The sequence below is a fragment of the Emydura macquarii genome, unplaced genomic scaffold (genome assembly GCF_026122565.2).
Source record: "Emydura macquarii macquarii isolate MOO-44397 ecotype Brisbane River unplaced genomic scaffold, CSIRO-AGI_Emac_v2 contig_1451, whole genome shotgun sequence".
In the NCBI taxonomy this organism is placed as follows: domain Eukaryota; kingdom Metazoa; phylum Chordata; order Testudines; family Chelidae; genus Emydura; species Emydura macquarii.
The window spans coordinates 14,452,739-14,470,902 of NW_027131588.1; the positions used below are offsets into that span (position 1 = coordinate 14,452,739).

Here is an 18,164-nt window from a genome sequence, read left to right on the forward strand (position 1 = left end):
GGTGTTTCCTAAAGACAGTCAGACTCAGGATTTTCTTTTCTCCCTTGGAAGTTTGTTCCATAACCAGACCCCTTTGGCTGAGAGTGCTTTGTCCCCAGTTCTTATGTATTTCATTCTGAGTGTTTTGGTCTATATTGCCCCCAGAGAAGTGCAGCTATCAGTGTTTTATAGATCAAAATTCAGTCTTTAATGTAGTTGGGACTTGATCCATTAATTTACTTTAAAGATGACTACCGTACCTTAACTAACTAGCCATAACTGGATACCAATCAACTATAACTAGATGGGACAAAACACATCTGCATTGCTGATTGTTGAGTTAGAATTTGAATCTAATCTGATCATTGAAATTGCATTTGTATTTCTTAGATACTTATTCTGTTGGGGTCAGGTTTTATGTTACCTTCATTGCGGTAATGTCTGAGTGCCTTCCAGTAGTGTGTTAAGCATGTTAGAAGCAAATTTAGCTCTGTTAAGGAAACCAAGAGTTTCTAATAACTATTTCTGCTATCACTGCTAGTTTCATCCTATTTACAGTGGGATCACATCAGCTCCAAACATTAAACTGCATAAACAAATAATTTTGTCAGAAACTTATGTTGCAGTTGGAGCTGATCCAATCATAATACAAGTAATGCGTAAGGACCTTAACAACAAAAGAAATCGCATTGAAAACATATTAAACAACCCATATTCTTTAAACAAAGTGTTGTGGTTGAACTTGGAGAAGTACCAGAATACTTGCCGGGAGTGAGAGGTAGAGAGATTTTAAAAAGAAAGTTCTTTCAACTTCAGCATGAAATAATTTCTCTGTGATTAAAAACTGCAATATGTACGGTAGTAAGGAAATACTGAATCTTCAGTGTGTTAAATATACATTGCAAACTCAGATGCTAATAAAGTCTGGTTTGTAAGCAGCTTCATTCTGCATGCCAGCTGTCCACTCTGTGCCTCACATGACCTCTTGTGGCGAGCCTAGTGTTTGCATAAACATGTTGGTTCTGCAGTAGCAAGGTTCAGAATGGGTTTGATTTTTTTTTTAAGTTAAAGGGGCACCAGCACCAAAGAAATTCACACCAGTGAAATTACTTTTAAAATTCCCAATACAAGTTCAGGTGCACTTAATGCCTTACACTGAAAAGTCCTACTTGGCTATGTGCTTCTTCTTAGATATAGATATACATGGCCAGATCTTCAAACTTAACTAGTGATTTTGTGTGCCTACATTTTTGAGTGCACGATTAGGGGCCAGATTCTCATCGAGTGGGTGCTCAGCCCTTTCAGAAAAGCAGATCCTTAGCTGGCACCTCAAACTCATTAGTCATTTTAGAAAATCTTGGCCATAGCAGTCTACTGAGCATTTGCTTCAGACCAACTAATTTTAATTACTTCACTTTTGCGGAGGACAGGTTTCTTTAAAAAAAAAAAAAAAAAAAACCTAAAAGAAAAGAATACCAAGTGATAGCCAAGAGAAATCAGTTTGTTTAGTCCAGCTGCCAACAAATTGTCAAATTCAAACTAAAAAACCTAAGGTGGGAGGGGACATGTGGACTGAAAATATTTTCTCCTGCTTCCAGCTCTCCCAAGATCTGAATTCCTTTAATCATCATCTGCTTTTCCTTGACCCTTGTCCGACGGGTAACACAGTATTACATAGGTCTGTGCCAGTGGCACGAGTACCACAAAGGTTCTGACTGTACAAGACTGTCGTCGACAATATTTTATGCACTCATTCCAGCCAAGTTGCTGTTACAGGAGAGGTCGTGCCACGCTTTGTGCTTATGAAGGAGCATTAAGGCCATTATTTAACTGTTGCAAAATGATGATAGACACCAAAACTTCTTATTTGTGTCAGGTTTTGGCAAGGGTGAGGCCAGGGACTGTCATTTTATCTTATGGAGGGGAAAAATAATTTAAATTTCCTTGGCAACAGCTGGATCTCATTCATACATTAGCTTCTCATATCTTTCTGGTTTAGAAACCAGCCAAAATCCTGAAAATTGTCACTTAATGATTTCCTGTTTTGTTTAAAATGCCTTTTTTTTTTTTTTTTTTTTTTTAATGATAAACAGTTTACTTTCTTCCTTTAGGAAAAAAAGAACTCTGTTATTCATGAATCTCACTAACTTCAGTTATTGGATTAATGGTGAATTAAATTTTTCCTCCAGATCTTTAATTTCAGAGATTTGAAATGGATGTTGCTAAATTGCTTAAGCCCAATATTTTACATTTCTTCAAGGAAGGTAAATTTCATACACCACTCCTGAAAAATGCCTTTTTATAAATAATTTAGATATGTGAAACACAGGGCTGTGTGTGCTCCTTATTAAAAGTATAGTTTGAAACCCATATGGTTCACTTCCATGTCCATTCAATCTTTGGCTTCTGTTGTAGGGGTGCGTCAGTCAGTCAGAAGACTGATGGTGGAGGTGGTCATTTATCCCTTACAACTGGGACCACCAAACTGCCACCCATTTTCTTTTTTTTTCTTAACATTTTCCTGGCTTTTGGCTGTTTCTATGAGATGTTTCAAGAGCTCTTAACCCTGCAGAAAAAATGAAGGGGTGTTTGGTGATTTGCAAGCATTAGATGTAAGAGAGGCGCAGACAACACATGTGCACATAGCTACTATTTAAACAATAAGGCTGCTTTAGGGTCTCATCCAACTCTCACTGAACCCCATGGAAAGATTACCATCAAACCAAGCCTTCAAGAGCAACTTGCTTGTATTAATCTGAGACTACAGCGGACTCACTACGTAAATGTTGTGTTTTTCCTAGACCTCATGTGCTGCTAACAAACTAGTATTGGTTTTCTGTCAATATAAATTGTCACTTGCTAATCTTCTTGGGGAAAATACTGCCGTTTCTTACTTTCATTTTAGGCTTAAAAACTGAAGCAACCATGCCAAGAGCGTGACCATATGCAGTCTATAAAGTAGTGAAAAACTGGAGCTGGGCTGTGGGTGTAGAAGAGGGGAAAGAACAACATGGTTACTAAGTTGGCATAGCAAACTGTGCAATGCAGTTGCCCAAAAAGAGATTAGCACTGAAAATCTGAAGAGGGAATGAAAATGTTGCTGCTCCTGTGAGGAGGAGAAAAGAATTATGGTGATGAATTTAGGTGATGAACTCTGCATGGTGTCTCTTGTCCAGATGTGCCCTAGAATATCAATTAGCATACTCTGCAGTTGTGACTCATGCTCACTAATGATCACTAGCAAATGCAGTCTTTTCTCTATAACATTTTGAAGAGCGTTACAGATGAATTGTCTTCTATTACAGTGCACTAAACATAGAGGAATACAACAGATTTCAATAGGTTTTTTCCTCACTATTTTAGGATAGGGTTCCTTTCCACAGGGAATGTCGCAATTTAGCAATTGTCCCTCGAATTTGATGCTTTCTGGATGCTGGTGTAGGAGACGCTATCCCTGCATGAGCAAACTTCTAACCAGAGCCAGTGGAAAAAGTGGTTTTGCTCCATGTTAAAGCCAGTGACATTAGTGTCAATAAACTTCATGTTCTTTGACCTGCGATAAAGATGGGGAAATTAAGTAAGTTGAAGAATGTACAATGAAGAGGTTTTTGTTTTTATGAGTGACACATTTAGTGCTGGGTAGATAGTGATGGACAAAGCAGCCAAAGTTGCTGACTAGAGGGGTAATTCTTGTGAATCTGGCAGACTAGGTGACACCTTGTCCCAAGGTCTCCATGTCTCAACTGAACATTGGTTTCAGCTATGTATTTGTCAGTCTTGTTCACCCGTGTTAGTATTCTTAAAATAGGTATTAGGATGATTAGAACTTATTTAGTCTTTGTTGAATACTTGTGAGTTGCTGCATGTATTAATCTCATTTATAACATCTGTATTCCATATTGTAAGGTAGTATTTAACCATTTGTATCGTACGCCTCTGTAAATTTAAATCACCAGACAGGAGAGAGATATTAGCTAGTATGAAATGCTGATCACCAACAGGAAGTGTTACATCCTTCCCAACAGGAAAAGGCTATCAACACCAGACAGACTATAGTGGGACATTAAAAGGGATAGAAGACTTCGTTGTTCAGTTATTCCCTCTGCCCCCCCTGAACATGAATCATGCAAGTGAATTCCTCCCATCAACTGAGATTGCAGCTCAGAGTACAGTTGCGGGGAGGGGATGAGGGGGGGACTGTATCTCTGTGCTGTTTGGACTCTAGCGGGTCCAGAGTTTTTTAACCATAAGCAAAGAATCCCCAGCTACTTAGCCTGGGTTATCCCTAAAAGAAATCTAGAACTTGCTTATTAAAGAAGCTTCTGTTAGCTTTTGAAATTTAAGATTATAACTCATGTATGTATCTGGTTACCTGCTTTAACCTTGTAAATAACTATCTTCTTTCCTTTCCCCAGTAATAAATTTTAGATAGTTTATTATAGGGTTGGCAACAAGCATTGTCTTTGGTGTGATATCAAAGGTGTAATTGACCTGGGGTGAGTGACTGGGAGTAACCTGGATATTGCTGTAATCTTTGATGTAAGGGACCATCTGTCACAAAGGTATGCTTCCCTGGTTGGCAAGATAGATGGGAATATACAAGGGGACTGTCTGTGACTTCATATTAAGGCTGTTATAGTGCCTGAGGAGTTTACACTTCAGAATTGGTTGGTGCAATCTAAGGATAGAACTCAACCAATCTGGGGGTTTTGCCATGTTTCCTAACGGTCTTCTCTGGCAGTGCTATCCATGCTTTTGTTTTGAGCCACTGCAGGACAGCTTCACACTTCTATTGAGCAGTTAAATAGGTATTTGGAGAGTGACTGGGGACCCAGCAGAGAGGAGATACTAGGAGGATGGAGGAAGTTAAGGAAAGAGATTAAAATTTCAGAAAAACTCACTTTCTAAAGTGTAGAACTGTAGGAAGCATAACCAAAAGCAAAAAGAACTAACAACAAATACAGTAAGGAGATTTTAAAATTATGGACTCCACCTAAATATAGTGAGGGAAGTGAAAATCACTTACGTACAAATATTATGAATTTGGAACATGTGATGACATTGATGTAGGTTGATAGCAGGAAAAAAGTTCAAAGATTAACATATGCCAAAGAATCCTGCATGCCCCTAGAAATATCGACTGTACAACACACTAGAAACTTCAATAATGTGGCTAGATGGAGTGATTTTTAAAAAAGGACAAAAGGATAAGGAAGGCACAGGCAAGATATTAAATATCAAGTCCAGGAATGACATAAGGCCAGTAAATACTGGCATCTGATTTTGTTTGCACTGGTTCCCAGCGCAACCAGAGCAAAGCCAGAGCATGAAGGTGGTTTTCACAAGGTATTAAGACATTCGAATGTTGAAATGGATAAGTGGTTCATGAGGGGAACAGCCACAGTTCTAGGAGAAAGGGTAATTTGTTGACAGAAGAGAGGGACATTGCAAAAATCTGAACAAATTCTGTGTCTAAGTGATCAGAGTCGGATGGCAACAGATAACAAAGCAGACATGCTGTATTTCCTAAGGGAGGGGAAAGAAATACAGGACCAAGCTGGTATAATGTCTGGTATAATAGGTGATCCAGATGTCACATGGTGTAAAAATTGATCAAACTCAACCACACAAAAGTCCGAGGAAAGAATCAAAAAGAGATGGAGGTTCAGGACGGAGGGGGATGCAGTCTTGGTGGACCCCATTTATTGAAAATTCTCTTTGCAAATACGGAGTCACACTGGACCGAAAAACAAAGCAAATGTGATATTTGAAGTGAAATCGTGACCTCATTAAAGGCAATGGCTGTTTTTCTATTGATTTGAATGGAGCCAGGATTTTACAAGTGACTCTGGAATGGTGATGTGTTCTGAATGCCGTCTTTCCCTCATTCCATGTGCGTTGTCTCACTTCCTTTCTTTCCTTTGGTTCTCCTGCTCTGAATTCTCTTAACAACGTACTGTTTGATGGTGGGATGAATACTGCATGTTTTTCTGATTCCATTGTAATTGTTACAGATCACTTTGCCTCTGGCATGTGATAGACATATTTAATTAAAAAAACTGGTCAGAACTGCAACAAAATGTACAGTACAATGTATATAGGTCAAAACACAATCATGTCTTCAACAAAACACTGCTGTGTTGGTGTGCAGTAGTGTCAAGCTCACACAGGAACACATTTCTTATTCCATATTTGTTCAGCAATGCATACCAGAGGGTCAGCTTCCTCATGTGAACTTCCTGACAGTGGCAGAAACTCTTAGCACGTTGTGATGGCATTTATTACTAGGTAGAATTCCTTTGCCCTGTGTTCAACAAACCCACTGTCCCTACGTATGTTTATTTGCGAGCTTATCCTCAGGGGAGGGATTGCAAATATGGAACTTGCTTCTCTTTGTTCCGCAGGAGCCTGAGTTTGTTGACTTTCTGGGTATTTTGTAAGGGAATATCTTTTTCCCTAGGCATTTTCTGAAGGAGTCGGTGGAGGGGTTCATCTTGTTCTGATGAGGTGTGGAGAGCTGAAATTGGGTCGGTTTGAACTTTGGTCTTTTTAAAATATGTCTTCAGGGACCTTGAGTTTCAGACGGGTGCATTTTAGAAATTGAAATAAAAACTAAATGAAAAAACCTGACTGAAAATTTCCACCCAAAGCTTTAAACAGTTAGTAATAACTGTTTGTTCTTGAGCTGAGGGCTTTGGGTGATACGTTAGCCATTTTTGGGCAAAATCAGGGAGCATTATATCTGGTTAGAAAGAGAAGAAAAACAACTCCTATTCTGTATATTTACAGAACCATTAACTGTATCCACTGTTACTTTTCACAGTTAATAGTATTCAATTTAGAATGAATCTTCTAATTTTTGTATTAATGGAAAAGATGATAAATAAATACTAACATAATTGATTGTGTGTTTAGCTCTTCATGCTACACACCAGATAATTGCAACATAAGGAAGCTTATTGATTCAGCTTACTGATATCCAAGGCATGAAAAATGTATGGCTGTCTAGCGGCTAATTAACTACATTCCAAGTTATTGGAGCTAGCAGTTTTCCCTATGGAGAAATTAATCATACTTAGCTAATTAGTATTTGTTATGCCCAAAAACCTAGAAATTGTCATGCAGTGTTGGATGCTATCCCTGGTGCTCTGTTTGACCATGCTTTGACTCCCATAGGATTTGGTCCCAGAATCTCATTTCTGCCTTTGTTTTGCTCAATTCAGGATTTTTCCAAAGACAACATTTCCTGCTACACTGTGCACTGAGTAACAGCTCTAACCCTGTAAAGTGTAACACCTCTTGCAAGCGTGTGGTACTGCTAGTCTGAGGCTAATTTTAATGCAGTAACTTTTTTCTCCCTGTCCTCTCAAGGAAGCATTATGGGATGCCATATCCCAACTCACTTTCACACCCTCCCCAGGCAGAGTTCCCACCACTGAGCAGAGATTTCTCCACTGCTACCCTTCCCACCCCTGAAGACCTCCCGACCTTGCATTTTCTGCCACCAACTTGGAGAGGGTGTTGTGACACTTCTTCCCCTGCTGATAACTGACTGCAACACCCAGTATCATCCTCCCAGCTGCAGCACTCCTCTTCTCCTAGTCCTAGTTCTGAATATCTCCAGCAAAGTAGGGGAGAGGACTTGAGAGAGGGAACTGTCCATCCAACTCCTGTGATGGGAACAGGAGGAGAGGCTGACTGGAGAGGGGGGCAGAGGAGAGGGGCTGAGTGGAGGGGGACAAAGGTGAGGATGAGTATGGATACTGGGAGAGCACGATTCGGTGCACAGGAGAGTTGGATGGACATATCTGTGGAAGGACAAATGTGGGGTAGCTAATAATAATTCATAGGACTTACAGTAGTTACACGTAAATCATTAAGCACTTTTCCTGACTGGATAAGTATCACTATTATTATTTATTTGTTTTACGGTAGTGTGTAGGGAGTCCTAGTCATGGACCAGGATCCCATTGTGCTCGGAGCTATGAAAACACAAAATAAAAAGACATCCCTGCAAACAGTTTACGCTCCAAGAAAGACATCACAATCTGAGTAGTATTCACCCCGGTTTTCCAGTGAGGAACCAGACATGACAAGTTAAAGGACTTGCTTGCGAATGGCAAATGCAATGCTGCAGCCAGGCCTGGGACAGAGGGGAATATGCAGGGGGATGGTTAAACAGGAGCTAGTGAGCGCTTCAAAATACATCACAGCTTATCAGAGCTGTGGAATAATTTTCCTTTCCTTCCTCCTGTCTTTCATTCAGATTTTATTACCTTGGCCTCCGTGATTCCTTCCAGCTTTGCCTCATAGTTTTCTTGTCCAAGTGAAAAACACTTCATTTTTATATGTGTAAGAAGTGCTGATACACCTCTCCCGCTTGAGGGGAGGAGCAGGGGAATTGTCGCACTTGGAACATGGGAAAAAGCCGAATCACTGGGGTGCATGACTTGGCAGGGATCAGACACCTTCTATTTTATGTTGCCATTGTACAGTAGAGGAAAATGAATGTTCATGGAATAAATATCATCTTATCCCATTTTAGGCAAAAAGGGGAGAAAAGTGCTCATTTGGAAATTCTTGACCTGCTAATCGGAGAACTTTTAAGAGTTACCAGTCGGTCTGGTAACTTGAAAATGAGCACGTGACTCTGGCGTGTGGGTTAACATCAGACAGTGTGATTAGGGTGGAGGCCGTTTTGTGATTTAAAACCACAGTGGGGGGAGGGAGGCAGCAGAGAGACACAACAGCCCATTGGGAGTGCTTGGGTGTGTTGGCTAGAAGCAAAGAGGGAGCGTGGCATCTGCACCACCCTTTGGTGCCATGTGTTCTCTCCCACTCAGGGCCAGCTGTGTTGGCATTGCCCCTCCCTTGCCTGGAAAGCTCCTGCCACAAGCTCCCTAGCCTGGAATAGTCTACTACAGGGCTGGACCCAGGTGAGTCCTTCTGGAATAAGCTGTCTGTGAACCTCCATTAGCCTCATCAAGGTGAACCCTAGTACAAAAATACATTGCAGTTGATACTGGATAGGTTTCCAGCTAAAACAGGGCTCTATTTTCACATTGTAGCATAGCAGCAATAAAAAAAAAAAGTTGATCTGTGGAACTAGAGTAAAACTAGACCAAGTGCTCTTCCCTTGCGTAAAGCCTGACTCATGCACTCTGGGGTAACGGCTTGAAGTCCCTTTACCCTCACTTGGTATTGGATCTGCAGTATGTCTGCTTTTGCTTAAAAAAAAAAAAAAAATCCATCAGACAAGCTGAAAACGTTTTCTCTTTTTCTCAGTCAGACTTGTCAGATCTGAAGAAACAGACATCATTGGAAGCAGAAGAGGGCCTCTTGCTCTTACGTTGGCTTTCATGTTGTCTGTGTAAGCGAAGCCTTTGGTGGAAGACAACCTATATGGATAGAAAAAGGGTTCCTGAAAAATGGACTTTCCTCAGTGATTGACCAAACTGACAGATTTTGACTGGTTGATGTAAAGTGTGTCTGTGACTAGTATAGATCTTGCAGTCAAGCAGCGATCTAAATAAACATCACTTTGTTCCAGGATGGTCCTTTTATATTCTATGCTTTCCCCCTGCAGTATCTTCTTATAGTTGATACGTCAGACATTAACAGTAGGAGACTAAATTCCCTCTGAGGCTAAGTAGCTAACAGTGTTGTATGCCACCTTATCAAAGGGTTTATTCTGATGAGGTATGTCTTTGGAAAAAAAAAATTTTGCATCCTAGTTAAATGCGCGATACCACGAATCTATTGTGCATAATTAATTGTTCACTGTTTGTAAACCACTTATGCCATGTTTACCCAAGCCATTCTAGATTTGGAACATACAACAACACTGATGGCAGAAGACAGATTTATTATGATGATGATGATTTTGGTTTGTTGTGATAGCACCCTGAGTGTGCTAGGTGCTTTCCAAATGTGGAGCGAGACAGTCTCTGCCACAAAGATATTTCATTTGAATTCTAGACAAGATGCATCATGTAAGAGCTACAACAGATAGAGAAATAAGTTTCATGGCTACTTGGTTGTTACAGAATCATAGAATTGTAGGACTGGAAGAGACCTCATGAGGTCATCTAGTCCAGTCCCCTGCACTTATGGCAGGACCAAGCATTATCTAGACCATCCCTGACAGGTGTTTGTCTAACCTGCTCTTAAAAATCTCCAGTGATGGAGATTCCACAACCTCCCTAGGCAATTTATTCCAGTGCTTAACTACCCTGACAGGAAGTTTTTTCCTAATGTCCAACCTAAACCACCCTTGCTGCAATTTAAGCCCATTGCTTCTTGTCCTATCCTCAAAGGTTAAGGAGAATGATTTTTCTCCCTCTTCCTTGTAACCACCTTTTATGTACTTGAAAACTGTTATCCTGTCCCCCCTCAGTCTTTTCTCCAGACTAAACAAACCCAATTTGTTCAGTCTTCCCTCATAGGTTATGTTTTCTAGACCTTTAATCTTTTTTTTTTCTCCTCTTCTCTGTATTTTCTCTAATTTGTCCACATCTTTCCTGAAATGTGGCACCCAGAACTGGATGCAATACTCCAGTTGAGGCCTAGTCAGTGCAGAGTAGAGTGGAAGAATTGCTTCTTGTGTCTTCCTTTCAACATTCTGAATACATCCTAGAATGATGTTTGCTTTTTATGCAACAGTGTTACACTGTTGACTCATTTAACTTGTGATCCACTCTGACCCCCGGATCTCTTTCAGCAGTATTCTTTCCTAGGCAGCCATTTCCCATTTTGTATGTGTGCAACTGATTGTTCCTTTCTAAGTGGAGTACTTTGCATTTGTCCTTACTGCATTTCATCCTACGTATTCTATACATACTTCTTGGTGGAAAATATACTCCACAATATGTGCAAAACACTCATTCGCAGGGGAAAAAAAAACCAAACTAAAATCCTCTTGGTGGATGCAGCGCACTTTCACCCATGCCCTTTGAATATCCATTATGACCTTCTTCTCTGTTTTTCCTTATCCAGTCCTCACTTCATGTGTCAGACCTGGGCAAGTCATTCTGACAATGCTCCACATCTTCCCCTATAATCTTTCCTTCCGTATCACCCCGGACATCGCTGACTTCTAGGCTCTGTGAAAGCTGTATGAAGGTTGCCTCCAATTCTAGCCAAGCAAAGGGGCCTGTATGAACATATAACAACTAACTTCTTTGGACTTCAGGTTGAGAATCACTGCTCCAAATCAACAAACAGCTGCAGCCCATGTGGCATCCTCAGGGCCATACAGGCAATATTGGATGTGGCTCACATAACACATTGTGGGCCGTATATGCAGCCCATAATGGTAAATAGGTTGAGAGCCACTGCTTTGGAGGCACCCAAAGGGGATGGCGGGGTTGTGGAGGTGTCAGTTTCTGCATTTGGTGCCGGAGGATGATCCTTCTGCTGTCTGATCCCTGTGAAACCCAGCAAAATGTCTAGTACCAGTGATGCTGTAAAGAGAAATACATGGACTGCTAATGACTAGGTGACCACTGCTACAGGCTGAATGACAATAGTGCAGCCCTCTGCAGCTCTTTTACACATTCCTTAAGTTAGTGGTCTCTTGCTTCTAGCTGGCTTGTTTATATGCTGCAAACATGTAAGCAGCAGATAATGCCAGAAGTTGAGAATAACCAAAGGCTGGCTAATGAATGGGTCCTACTTTAAACTGACTGATATGTAACTGGGTTTTCTAGTCCTTGTGCTTTGTAAAATAAGTCCCAATGTAAGAGTGATATTGATTAATGAAATGGGATGGAATTCCTCTCTTTTATCATTGTAAAGATGAAGTGGATTATAGTTGTAAAATGTTAATTAAAATTTAGGAAATGAAGCTGATCACCAGATACTTTGGACTGGTTTTGAAGATGAACTATGTCAGAGGCGCTAAGATTTGTCAATTTTTGGGTTTTTACAATGAGCTTTTAAGTCTCATTGTTTTGTTGGAGATGATATTTTTGTATGGTCATTCTTGGCAAAATGAGACACAAGATCTGTGCACAGGGACAATTTAACCTGGTGTTTAAATTAATATCACTGTAAGATATTTACAGGTAATAAGCAATGAACATTCAAAGTCACAAGCAGAAAAAAAAAACCCTGTGAAATCATGGGGGACTTCAATTTGAGTGACATATGCTGGAGGTTTCATGCTGCCCAATACCAGAACATCTTTCGAATTTCTAAACATTACAGATGACAATTTCCTAACTCAAAAAGTATTACAGCCATCATGGGGTAGTTTTTATTGGATCTTGTCCTAACAGATAAAGAGGAACTGAGCACAGAACTAAAAATGTAATGGTAGCATAGGCACACGTGACCATGACTTGATCACATTTATAAAGTGCAAGTAGAATAAAGTCCAGACCAGTAATATATATATTAGGTGCTTTAATAGGACCAATTTTATGAAGCTGAAAACAATTATGAGTCAGAGTAGCTGGGAGGAAAATTTAATCAGAACAATGTAAATGATAATTGGGAATCGTTTTAAGAACATCTTACTAGATGCCCAGAAAGCCTCAATCACACAACTGAGGAAGAAGCCCATACTGGTTTAAAAAACAACCTAGTTTAGATGGCAAATGAAGGTAGCTGTTTAAAAAATGAGAGAGAGAGAGAGAGAGTGTGTGTGTGTAAATGGAAGAAAGGGGAAGTTGATAGTAATGAATATAAATCAGAAGTGAGGAATTTTAGAAAATTATTATGGAAAGCCAAGGAACAGAAGGATAACTTTATGCCCAGCAGAGTTAAGGACAATAAGGAGTTTTAAAACTATATTAGGAACAAAAAGAACTCATACTATTACTTGATGGAAATAATCAATATAAATAATAACACAGAAGTGTTCAATACATATTTCTGGTTTTTTGGGGGGAGAAAACAGATGACATATTCTCATCATATGGTAATAACATGTTTTCCATTCCACTTTTAGTCCATCTTCAGAACCCTGTAGATGGTAGATCCTCCCTCCTCTCATGTCATCCTCACAAGGAAGTGTGACAAAGGAATTACATGGTGAAGCAGGCTAGAGCACTGGTGCTACCTGACCTGTTCAAATCTGACTGGCACAAAAAAATTGTGCAGGTTGAAGCTAAAAGTTTCTCTTAATATCTGTAAAATCTAGATTACAGAACTATTCTGTGCGCGTTTGGTCCAACCAGATACTCCATCACCTTCACTTCTTATCAAGGATTTTTTCATCCACTTAAAGGCGAAAATTGATCACAGTAGAGCTGGGGTTGTCTTTGTGAGTCAGGTTTGTACCAGGAGGAGACAAAAGCATGGTCTTCTCTGTGTGAGTTTCAGGTGCCCTTGCCCGTGGAGAATCTGAAACTAGAGAGAGACCTATACAGTCAGACTCCAGGCCTTTTATGGTTCGTGAAAGCCAGCAAGGGGGTAGGAGAATATCACCCCTTTCCTGGTAGGATGCCATCCTCTCAAACAAGAAGTTATTAGATCCCCTGGTAGCCAGGCAAATTGTCAGCCAGTCTCATGCCTCTCTTTTGGGGTTTGTTGATTTGGAGGATGATAATGAAGCAGCTCTTGGACTGCCTTGAAACTTCTGATGCAGTTGACACCTCTCAGTCTAGGGTTAGTCCTGGATGTGCTACGGAGTCCACAGGCGTTTCCCTGATCAATGATCTACTTCTGGCTGAGGGAAATGGTCAGTTGTCCATACTGAGGCATTTAAAAGCTATTTTTGATAGCCTTGAAATTGAAGCATTATTGACCCATCTGTGGTCTCTGGGAAGGGGTGGATGACCCATTTCTCCAGTGGTGTCAAGTTACTTCCTCTCTGATCTCCCAAGGTTCTGCATGATTCCATTCCGTCCTCCATCATGTAAGGGAGGCTGTGGCGGGAGATGGTGAGAAACGTCGACCCACCACACGTTTTGAATTGCCCTTAACAGCAAAGAGGAAGCCAATGCAGTATATGAAACACAAGACTAGCATGCTTAGGGCTAGTGCCACTAAGAAAGAGAATGCTGCTGCACTAGATAACACCTCCAGATGGACTACAACAGAATCATCGAGTAGTATGCACACTTGTGCTGCAGCCTGGATTACTTATAGAAAGCCTTTCTCCATATACATCCTCAGCACAGTTGAGCTAAGCGTAGATTCTCAGACTTAACAGTTCTGAAATTTAAACTAATGGAGCCGGGTGGCATGGCATTTTCAGTAGTGGGTCCTGAACTCTAGAACGCTTGTTGCCTTCTCTGTTTGCTAGAGTCCGTATATAGATGTATAGCACACAAGACCAGTCTCTTTGCCTCAGTCTTTCAGTGAAGTTTGAACGGGAGGTGCCTGGTGAGGAACGGTGTCTGAATGTTCCTTTCAATGATGGCGTTGCTTTGGATTGCGCTGGGGATAGCACAGTCCGTGCATGGCGTTTATTTACGCAACCATTTAAAAAAAAAGAAAATTCACCCAGAGGCAGCCAGCACACAAGCGTGTCTGTAAATGTAGGTAACAATGGAGCAGTACAAACCTAAGCCTTCGCCTAGGTGTTCTGAGGACTTCGTTCGGTTGGAGTAAGGTCTATGGCTGTGCAATGGGCTGCATGAAATCAGTTTGTTGGCCTGTCTGTCTCCCACTGGAAAGGTGTCCAAATTGCACAAAGCCCTAGGTGGGAATGACTGACATCTTCTTGGCAGACACAGCAAAGAGGCTGTGGGATGAATGGGCCCATGCATAATGAACTATCTTGCCCCTTGAGCTGACCCCTCCAGTCACATTAGGGGTACTCTAACAGATATCATAGTGTTGGTTGCAGTATAAGACCTAAACAGAATAATTACCTGCGCTAAACCTGTCTGTACATAATGACTTTATTTTTTTCCAGGGATGTCAATCCAGCAAATCTTAGGAGCATTGAAATCCCTTCATTCTTTTAAATATTTTCATGTCAGAGTTTCCTCTATGTATATATTGGAAACATCTTTAAGTGCACCATAAGAATTCATCAGACCTAAACTCACTGTCCCTCTTAAGATAATAGAGACATAATTTCATCCCTGCGCTTAAATACAGAATTTTTTTTCTGTGCTTTACCGACTCACTGTTCTGCAAGTGCGGGGGGAAGAGAAAGTGTTTTTTATTCAGTGCAAGATTCTTTGGCAATCATGCTACTGAAGCTGCAGGAGCTTCTGAAAGTCTGCTGAATAGAGCTCTAAGAAAGGAAATAAAGCCCTGGAAGGACTACCTTTCACTGCATGAAGGGAATGTTTAGTACGTTCAGTCACATAATAGGCCTGAAATGGATTAGCAGGACCCAAGCAAATTCTTTTCCTTGAGAATTTACTCCCTACATTGCTTCTCTCTTTCGGATGCTTCATTCACAGTGCTAATAGAAGGGTTTCCTTTGTTGTTAATTTGAGAAGTAAATTGCAGCATTGTCTCCTGGAAGCAAGACATTGATTTAATCAAAGGTCTCTAGTTAAAGTGGAAAAATGCTCCTCATTATCTACTTTAAATGAAAATATATTCGCCAAGGAGGGACTATTTAGGGAAGTGTGTGTGTGGCTTCTCTTCTCTTTCGAAATGCTGGCAGAAAACATTTTGATATTTTAAAAGATAAACCACTCATAGCAATGAAGAAATCATTTCTGGCATTATACGTATTGTAGAAAATTAAAATGAAACATTGCTGCTTTTGGTCAGATCATTTCCATAGCCTTTTATGTGATCAGTGCATTGATATTTAATTTTTCTCTCTCACTAGGTGCTTTCATCATCTGCTGGACCCCAGGATTAGTCTTGTTGCTCCTTGATGTTTGCTGTCCCCACTGTAATGTCCTGGCATATGAAAAATTCTTCCTGCTACTTGCTGAATTCAACTCTGCCATGAACCCCATCATCTACTCCTACCGGGACAAGGAAATGAGTGCTACCTTCAAACAGATCCTCTGCTGTCAGCGCAGTGAGAATGCCAACGGCGCCACCGAGGGCTCTGACCGCTCCGCTTCTTCGCTCAATCACACCATCTTGGCTGGAGTACACAGTAATGACCATTCTGTGGTTTAAAAAGGAACTGAAAGTTCACAGGGAACCACCGAGAATTTTGATTGATGGACAAACAATAACCGGCTACAAACCGCATACAAAGAGGGCTGGGCACGAGGAAAGTAACAAACTCACGAGACATTCTAAAATACTAATGGACTACGACAGTACTCCTTTTCCAGAAAACCCACCCATGCACAACACCAGCCATGTATGCAGAACTGGCCAGGCTAGAGCCCATGTTCTTCCTTCTACTTTCTGAAAGCAGTTTCCTTGCAATGGAATTCATAAGTAGCCTTTGGAAAGTCTTATTTAGACTACCCTAACTAGACTTGGTCAGAATATGCTTTGTCTTTGTGCCAGTTGGAATCAACTCTGATTAATTACGCTTATACCTGCTTCACTGCATTTACGTGTAGACACTTAGTCTTCTTTTTTAAAAATGAATGCGTTTCATTTAATAAACACTTATTATTTATCGCCATCCGCATGCTTGTGATGGACATTAACTGTGCAGGGAGAAAAAACAATCCGGTATTCTTAGCTACACTGCCATAACTACAACGAAACAAAAATATTTTTCTAATACAGGCAACAGGAAAATGATGGAAATTCTGACTCTTCCTACCTTCTTTACTGGTGTTCAAGAGTATGCATGTTCTGTGTATATGCGGATTGTTTTAATTAAGAAAAAGATGCTTATTGTAAAATCCGCAGGAAAGTAGAAAAGCTTAGACTGTATTACAGTATTTGTTTAGATTATGAAATAAACCGTACACTAGTCACAAGGTATTTAACTTTCTTTTTTGAAGTGTGGTATTGAAATATGTAACATACACAAGGGGTCCCAAGTTTATGCATGGTCAGCTCCTTCAAGTAGGCCAGGTCTTCAATGCTCTAAAAGAACTACAGCTGTGAGGGTAAGCTGAAACACAGCAGTGTTCTGTACAATGTATTTATGGTGTTGGAGTGGTTTTCTCATTCATTGAGGAATGCAAAGGGATTTTTTTTAATGGATAAAATAGTGTACTTTTTAAACCCTTTTAAAAAGAAAAGAAATGTGTTTTTTGCACTGAGAGACATTTTTGAGGGTATCTATTAAATTATTTACCCTTCATCTCAAAACCAGTAGTTACTTGGAGTTAAGGTACAGTTTTATTTTTTGAGGAGACCAAATATATAGTAATCTGTCAAAACAACTGAAACCTCCATTATGACAAGCCAGCCTAATATCTAGACATCTCATATGGGGCTACTTTTAAGAGATCCCTTCTGTTCAAATATAAAGTCCTATGAATTATTAAATAGTGAAAATCCATCGTCTGCCATCAAATAAATTTTAGTGAAGAAGGGATCTTTGTGTTAAAGAACTTGGGACCTTTGTATGCCAAATTACGTGTTTGTGTGTGCGCGTTCATGTATGCATAACAATGTAATGGACCACAACAAAAATTCATGACCAGCAGTTTTCCATGTTGTTAGATGTCTAAATAATAACTTGTTTGAGGTTTATCACTCGGTGTAATGCTCTGGAATGTTAGGTGACAGGTGTTGGAATACTGTCATGAGGCCGTTGTGCAGAGGTGGATAGAGTACGTAGATTTAAGAAGGATGCCTGAAAAAGGGAATTCAGTGCCAAGGAGGTGCAGAGAGTGTAAAGTTGCCAAGGGAAATCCTGACCCTTCTGAAGTCAATGGGAGTTTTGCCATTGACTTTAGTGGAGCCAGGATTTTCACCTGTAATGTTCAATAAGTGTGCAAGGGCTACGTGAAAGTGGGGGAAATGACAGCGGGCAGGTGGGCTTAGAGAAGGTGTCTAGGGATCACGCGTCAGTTAAACAAGAGACTAGTATTTACCCTTACTTACACACATATAACTATATTCATTCTTTACTGAAGTTTAGAACAAGTTAACTCATGGTTTTGCACGCATGTAACTACAATAAGAACTAGAAGATGGGCTGTTTGAACTTAAAAAAAAATAAATTAATTAAACCTCCACGCTAAGCCACTAATAAAGTTTTCTCAATGAGTGTACAATGTTTGGTGTGCATACCTGTCAGTGCTCAGAGAACAAGGGTGATGTATGCTTCTCAAAGACGGGAATAGGTTTGGGGAGGATGTCATCTCTGTTTTCCTGACCTCTGCTTTCACTTCTGC

At 40.4% G+C, this 18,164-nt stretch overlaps 1 protein-coding gene across 4 annotated transcripts in view; it reads left to right on the plus strand.

Annotated features, from left to right (window-relative positions):
• The window catches only part of LPAR1 (lysophosphatidic acid receptor 1), a 93,064-nt gene extending 75,020 nt beyond the window's left edge, over nucleotides 1–18,044 (plus strand). For 3 of the 4 annotated variants that reach the window (XM_067553203.1, XM_067553204.1, XM_067553206.1), the window contains exon 4: nucleotides 15,725–18,044. In XM_067553203.1, the coding sequence (XP_067409304.1) occupies nucleotides 15,725–16,026 (302 nt within the window). In that variant the 3' untranslated portion in view covers nucleotides 16,027–18,044. Of the gene's footprint in view, nucleotides 1–9,264; nucleotides 9,530–15,724 lie in introns of those variants that run through there. The other variant, XM_067553207.1, reaches the window with a different exon arrangement.
• Nucleotides 18,045–18,164: the final 120 nt, after the last annotated feature.